Genomic DNA, 8,444 nt, shown 5'->3' with positions numbered 1-8,444 from the left:
GATGCGCAACAAACATCTCACCCGTAATATCAAATAAACGTAAATATTCCTATTTTCATATACCTATCATGCTAATGATACACTCCCCCCCCCCCCCCCCTTCACAATGACTACCGTGGACTAGATTACATTGGACAAGTTACATATGCTTAAACTTGTTCTTCTATAGGCAACAGCATCACTAATCTATGTACTGATCTACACATGATCTTATTCGCCTCATCATCATGCCCTTTGCCATCCTTTATTATTTTATATCTTAAATTAACTTCACGAACTATTCCATTTCGTCCTGGGTCAGTCCACTTGAGCCAGCTTCCATGTTCTCCTTACAATATTACTATCTTGCACTAGAACAACATCTCTTATTGTCAAGGGCCCAAACATCTACTGCTGTATGATATAATGGTGGAGCAGGTTTCATCCTTTCTGCCCTCACTTGGCCCATGCATTGATCTTCCACTTTCTTACTTAATTTTCTACATGTTACACATTTATTTTTTATGGTTCTTATTAATTTTCTAGCTCCCGGAATCCAAAATTTCCTCTGTATCTTACACAATGTAGTCTCTATACCTGCATGATCCACTTTATGTAGACAGGATATGTACAATCTAGTAACAGGATGTTTATTCGGTATTAACATGAAATTTTCTTGATTCCAATTGTCTTTCAACCACTTAGAAATTCGTTGTCCTACTACTATAACTCCCCTTTCAATTGATGGTCCCAATCTTTTGAACCTTGTTTCCCAATCAGTCATGCTCTTTTGCACTTCTTTGACCCATAATATTTCTGCATCTGTAATCCCTTGAACTGTGGGGCTTCTTAGAATACCTTTGAAAGACTTGTATTTGAATACATTCATTACCCTACATGTAACTCTCAACAATTTGTAATAGTCACTATACCTATTAACATCAATTAATTGTATATCACCATTCTCATGACTTGCATTATTAACCGTCATGATAATACCAATTCTGTCAGTTAACTCATCCTTTTGGATTTGTGATCTTACAATTGATGAGTTAACTATGTGGTAAATTCCCTCAAACTTCCATGTAAACTCCTTTAATATAGATTCTCTTAATCTAGCAGCCATAAGAGCTGCACATAGTTCTAACCTAGGAATTGACATTTGCTTTATTGGTGCAATCTTATTTCTAGCTGCTATCAGATGTGACTCAAATTCATCTTCACCAATTTGCCACCTCACATATGCACAAGCTCCGTATGCTTGCATGCTACCATCCGAAAATATTATTAAACTTGGTTTACCAACTACATTGGATGGTATCAAGGATCTTCTAAAAGTCAATCTCTCTAACTCATACAATTCCTTAAAAAACATCTTACATTCCTTAACCGTGGAAACATCAAGTGTATCATCCCACTTGATTCCGCCATCTTTCGATTCACCTTTGGAAATCACGAGTCTCATCAAAATTTTAGCTTTGAGCAATACTGGTACAGCAAACCCTAATGGATCATATATGGATGCAATTTGACTCAATAGCATTCTGCGTGTTAAATGTTCTGGAAATTTATCATCAATTTCATCTGAATTTAAATTTGGACCACTTCTGACCTTTCTTATTCTTGAAGAAAAATTAAGTTTTACCGTAAAGAAAAAATGATCCTCCAACGGGTTCCATTTCAATCCTAAGATCTTCTCATGGTCAGATTTTATCACATTGACCTTGCAGCTTTCATAATGCCCACTGACAATCCAATGTTTAACTCTGAAACTTCCCTGAGACAATATCTTCTCCGCATCCTGTATTAACTTGAATGTATTCTCAACGGTATCAGTGGAATATAGTATGTCATCAACATAAGTATTATTAATAATCATATCTTGTACATCTGGATATTCCTTGCCAAATTTCTCTACAGTGTGTCTCAACGCTAGCGTAGCTATGGTACCACTAGGCTTATCTCCAAACGTTACTGTGGTAAGAGCATACTGATCAGGTGGTTTCTTGTCATCCAAATCCCTCCATACAAATCTGTGTGTATGTTCATCCACTGTGCTGAGCTTGACAGTATGGTACATTTTAGCTATGTTGCCTGCTATAGCTATATTATTCTGTATAAACCTAAATAAAACTCCCAGTAAGCTGTTCAGGATATCTGGCCCCTTATATTCTCGTATCTCTTCCTTAGTTAATTTCCTCGCCACTCCCCTATGAATCATATCTTCTATCTCTCTCTGATACTTCATGGCATATTCATTGCCCAGTTTCTTCAATCTATTCTCTGTAGTTTTTAATCTAGCATTAGCTACTTTAATATTGTCTTTCAAATGCATTGGATCCCTTAGCCATGGATACTTTGCTAGCCAGCATTTCTGCTCCTCATTATATAACAATCCTTCCTCAATCAATGCTAGTTCTCTTTCTTCTTTTAAATTTATGCAATTAGGTTCAGGACATCCTCGACACACACACTTTATACACTGTGGCTTACATTTTGTTCCCATTTCCTCCATGGCAAAGAATTTATCCAATTTAGTCTTTAAGCTATCTGTTGACTCTATGTTACTTTCCTTCAAATCTACGAGACTAGACAGTTTATGAGTTCTCACAAGTATATGATTGCTGGTGTTAGATCCATTGGTAATCTTGTCATGTCTACCTCGAATGCTGAACCCAAATTGATTTTCCAGTAACTGAATGCCCTTATTGTCTTCAACAACCCTTGGCAGTATTTCACAACAATCTGTACCGATGAGCATATCAATTTCCCCATATGGGAGATCCACCTCTACGTTCGAGATTCTTACAAAAAGTTCAGGTAATCTGGATAAATCAATCCTTTTGATTTTAGAAGATATTTCATTCATACCGACAGCATCCACATTCCAAACTTTACCATTCTTATCAGTTAATGGTACACAGTATGTTTTACTTGATTGATATTCAATCGTGTTGCCTACCTTGACCAGAGATAATTTTACATCCTTTCCACTCAATCCTAACTTCTTGGCCATCCTATGAGTAATTAAAGAAGTATCTGAACCCGGATCCCACAATAAAGTGATGGGCAGATTTTTACTATGCACCGTACTAATATTCAACAAAGCTTTGCCTCTCTTCTCCATTACTGCATTGTGAGAACTGCTTTCTATTCTGTCTTGATGCAAAAGTGGATGATGATTCTGATTACATGATCCTTGGCCTTCAATGACTACATCACACAATTTGCCTACATTACACCCACGTGCTGAATGATATCCCTTTAAACACCTAAAACATATACCATTCCTCTTAATCACATCAAATCTTTCTTTGCTATTACAGTCCTTGAACTTGAAACAATTTGTTATATCATGACTCTCTGAATTGTGTAATAAACAACCTATACTTATATTGTTCTCCTTGTATTTAATACCCTTTATCATTTCATTCAACTTTACAATGCATGACTCAAATTCTCTATTCTTGCTCTGTTGTTCTTCATTCAATTTTCTCATCAGCTTAACCAACTCTGACTCCGAATTGTTTTCGACCACATTTTCAACATGATGTACTGTTGCTCTACAATCACTAGTACTAGTTCTTACATTTGAATTCATGTACTCTAAAACCTTCCTTTCTTTCTGCAAGAAACCCAACAGCTCAGAAAACAATTCACCAGTGACCGAGATATCACTTGCTTTAATTACCCATTCTCTTTTTTGTAGTGAAGGCAGAATTTTCTCAATATGGCTAACAACATTGGCTGTGTTGAGTTCATCAGATAGGTTTACCCTTTTTAAATCTAACCAACATTGTTCAACCTGATCAACCATTTTAACAAACCCTTTAGTATCACCATCTGATATCTTCCTCAGAGATTTGAGATCACTTATCACCAAGTCTACAATTTTCCTTGGGTTACCAAATTTGTCATCCAACCGCTTAAACATTTCATTGTAATTACCTTCCGAGCCCTTTACTGTCTGGAGTGCCTCCCCACCTAAACACATTTTGAGTGCATATGGATCAGTACCATATTCACTCTGAACCAAGTTCTTATAATCCTCTTTAAATGTAGGATATTCTCTTAAATTACCTTCAAACTTGGGAGGTTCAAATCTCTTTACCTTAAACTTTGGTTTGTCTGTTGCCTTCTCCTCACTCTTTGTCATGAATATCTTAGCACACAGTTCATTCTTTAATCTTTCACTATCTAAAATATATTGTTCAGCCTCTTCTTCCAGGTTTTTATTTTCTAATTTATCCTCATTATCAGATATAAATTGTATCAGTTCATCATTCTTACACTCTAAACACTTAAATGCTTCTATTACTTCCTCATAGTTAGTCTTCAACACTAATAGATCATCACCTCTGTCTATTCCTTCTTTACATAGTGTTACCTTCCTGGTGAACTTTCCTTTAGCAATTCCCCTCTGTTTCTTGAGGGCGTTGAGGTCCTCTTGCACACCCATGGCGCTGAAGTTGAAATGTACTGGGATATCAAGGAAAAGCCATCAGCTGCAACAGTCTTTTATTGGAGCAAAGTTTCAACCTGAAATGTGATATTCAGGTAATAGGGATAACAAAAATAAATATTCTATTTGCGAAAAAAAAGAGAAAATATACATACATCAATTAATACTAAAGTAACAATCCAATCCGAATAAACAAATGAACTGCTCATATCACAATATTAAATAATACAAGGAATGCCTACACAATTCGTGCGACGTAACTAAATAATCTGCAACAATATCACAAAATAAATCATACATTGTATATTTTCATTGAACTCACTTCAATGGCCACACTATCACAGTCCATGATTCCCAGTAGTTGCCATCACGTCTCAGTTACGGCACAAACCCATATCCACAACATTGGATAAACACTGGCTGAAATCATATGAAAGTAAACACTCCACATTATGGCCGACGCTAACACAACAAACTCATGCTCCGTGTATTTTCAATATTAATGAGTATCATCCCCTCTGAATTTATTTGAACCCTTCAACATCCTTAAACATACCTTCATGAGTGTAAAGACTTGTGCCCAATAACTGCCACTTCTATAAAAGGTCGCCAACACAAATTCCCTGCGAAGTGGGTTCACACACGAGTCGTCCACCGCCACAGCAACGTCATACGTGGGCTCATGGGTAAACAAAAAATACTCGAGATGCGCAACAAACATCTCACCCGTAATATCAAATAAACGTAAATATTCCTATTTTCATATACCTATCATGCTAATGATACACAATAGTATTAATAACTATACAAACACTGACCATTAACAACATGAACATCACAGATAAAAAAAAACAAAAAAAAAAACAGAATCATATAACTAATATCAAATTAATATCACAAGCTTCACACGCACACACGCAAGCACACGTCATCTTGATCACAAGCTTCACACGCACGCCATCCTGACCCCAGCATGAGACAACATACAGACAACAACCGTGATCCAGCAACACATCAATGTCCGTTTGGGAAAAGAAACCAAAGAAGAAAGATCTTAACCACCAGGCCTGTGATCGAAGAATAGCATATAACAAGGGGAAAGGGACGCTTGAGCTGTTTGTTCACCATAGCAGCACAGTTGTGGGTTCTCTAAAGGGGGTTTCATTGGCACGGAGACGAGGTTTCTGGTTAGTAAAGTTCAGGTCGTTGAGTTTGTAGGATTTTATGGTCGAGGTGAATGATCTGGAGTTTATAGCTAATGGATATGACGCTATTATGATTTTCGTTAATATTGTTGTTATTATTATTGTTGGTGTTATTGTTGTAGGTGTTTTATTATTATTATTATTATTATTATTATTATTATTATTATTATTATTATTATTATTGCTATTATTATTATTATTATTATTATTATTATTATTATTATTATTATTATTATTATTATTATTATTATTGGTATTATTATTATTATTATTATTATTATTATTATTATTATTATTATTATTGATATTATTATCATTATCACTGAAATAAAGAGCAGAATGGTACAGGAATTGAATTCAGTGGTATAGCACGATTAGATATTTATATTGTATAATGTAGATTTTTTTAGTGGATAACCGGGTTAAAATTTAGCGAAGGAAATACTTAACTTGAAAATAGTTAGAACCGCAAGAAGACTGGCATCCTCATAAATTCCTTCGGTATAGAGATCCATGTGGCTACGTCTTCCGCCCTGTAAGAGCGACTACCCGTTAGAAATTGGGAAACTTTCACCCTTATTGTATCGATGATGGAAGGACGAAATTCGTTTTGCGACATTTACCAAAGTCCGTCGTCCATTTCCCGCATCATAAATCATACGATGGCTTGTAGGGGTTGCTGTACACGACCCTTCAGTCAAAAATGATCAGCAATAAAGCGTAGAAATTATATTACCCTTTGATTTTAATTTTTCACACGCTAGATGTTATTAAACAGTTGCCGTGCTGCGATATATGAGCATATTTTGCCGGAGCCTTGTTTGTATCAACAACGCTTTCCCCTGAATAATCAATTTCCCATGTAATAAATATCGGACGAGCAAATACTTGAAAGGGGCGTGTTTATACAGCTACCCAATTCTGTGTGTTAACATTTCCATATCTACCTATTTGCATTTTCGGTCGTCTATTGTTTCTCGCCCCTATATTAAACCTAAAGGCAGATAGACATATAGAACAGAGATGTATATATATATATATATATATATATATATATATACATACACACACACACACACACACACACACACACACACACACACACACACACACACACACACACACACACACACACACACACACACACACGCACATATATGTAGAGAGAGAGAGAGAGAGAGAAAGAGGAAGAGAAAGAGAAAGAGAAAGAGAACGAGAACGATAAAAAGAAAGAGGGAGAAAAAGAACGAGAACGATAAAGAAAGAGATAGAGAAAGAATAAAGACAGACACACACACACAAAAAAATGTCAGTCCCACACACATCCACACAGACGAATGCCATTCACAAGCGCACTCAGATCCATGTATTGCCCAATAACTCATTCGTTACTAATTCTTTTCGGACGAACGGGAGGAAAGTACAGAGCCTGAAAGGGGGATTCCGTCCGTGGAAAGAAGTTTAAAGGGGATGAGAAGGAGGGTCGAGTCCTCAATTTCCGGAATTTATAGAGCGAAAAAATAGGGAAAAAAAAAAAAAAATCGCCAAGAAAGAAAGAAAGAAAGAAAAAGAAAAAAAAAAAAGAGAGAGGAAATAGCGAGGAATCATGATGACACGTGTAAGGAGAGAAAATGTGTTAGGACGAAAGGAAGGTTGCAAAGAGAAGGAGAATGAAAGACGAGGAATAGGCGGAAAGGAGGAAGAGAAACAGAATATAAAAATGGCAGATTGAAGAAAGGCAAAGAAAGCGAAATAAAATTCAAAAAAAGAAAGAAAAAAAGAAAGAAAGAAAGAAAAAAGAAAAACACAAGGAAGGAAACGACAAGAGAAGGCGGAATATGAGAGAAAAGAAAAGAAAAACGATTTAACGACAAGGAGACGGAGGGAGACACGAAGGGAGAAAAAATATCGCTGAATGTGACGGGATGCGGCCACAGGGAGGCGTCTAGAATATTCCACAAGGACCGGCGCGCGGAAGCCCCTTGTGAGCGTGTGTCTGTTGGTGTGTCTCTATGTGTCTTTTTGTGTCCGTATGTGTCGCGTCTTAATGTGTCCGTATGTGTGTCTTAATGTGTCCATATGTGTCGCGTCTTCATGTGTCCGTATGAGTCGCGTCTTTATGTGTCCGTATGTGTGTATTAATGTGTCCGTATGTGTGTCTTTATGTGTTTGTATGTGTCTGTGTGTGATTGAACATGTGTATATGGCTGAATATCTGTGTGTGCATCTGAGCTTTTTATGTGTGTCCATACTATATATACCTACATACATGCCTACACAGGTACAACCAACCATATGTACCTGTACAAATACCTACACAAATACAGCTACATGAATCTACATACGTGCCTATACAGCTACATATATACCTACATATATATACGTACGTACACATTTCCATTCCGCTGTGTGTATGTGTGTACACAGCTACATATACCTACATACATACATATACGTACGTGTACGTGTGTGCGTGTAAGTGCTCAGGACCGCTCACGATGCAGAGTCCCATAATTCAGCGAGGAATGTGAGTGCGCGGGGATGCTTGCCTGTTTCGGATACTGGGATGCTTAGATGCTCCAGATGAGGAGCTTCGGAAGCTGGGGAAGCTGAGATGTTCGGAAGATGAGATGCTTGGAAGATGAGATGTTCGGAAGATGAGATGTTGGGAAGCTGAGATGTTGGGAAGATGAGATGTTCGGAAGATGAGATGTTGGGAAGATGAGATGTTCGGAAGATGAGATGTTGGGAAGCTGAGATGTTGGGAAGATGAGATGTTCGGAAGATGAGATTTTGGG

The 8,444-nt window shown here is 37.0% G+C and overlaps 1 protein-coding gene across 1 annotated transcript; it reads right to left on the bottom strand.

Annotated features, from left to right (window-relative positions):
- Window positions 1-340: 340 nt before the first annotated feature.
- LOC125032694 lies at window positions 341-4,823 on the bottom strand. Its single transcript, XM_047623948.1, has 2 exons — window positions 4,764-4,823; window positions 341-4,518 (listed from the first exon to the last, which is right to left on the bottom strand). Exon 2 carries the CDS (start codon window positions 4,436-4,438, stop codon window positions 341-343), a length of 4,098 nt encoding a protein of 1,365 aa, XP_047479904.1. The 5' UTR covers window positions 4,439-4,518; window positions 4,764-4,823.
- Window positions 4,824-8,444: the final 3,621 nt, after the last annotated feature.

The sequence above is a fragment of the Penaeus chinensis genome, chromosome 15 (genome assembly GCF_019202785.1).
Source record: "Penaeus chinensis breed Huanghai No. 1 chromosome 15, ASM1920278v2, whole genome shotgun sequence".
NCBI classification, from domain to species: Eukaryota; Metazoa; Arthropoda; class Malacostraca; order Decapoda; family Penaeidae; genus Penaeus; species Penaeus chinensis.
This window is presented reverse-complemented; position numbering and strand designations above follow the sequence as displayed.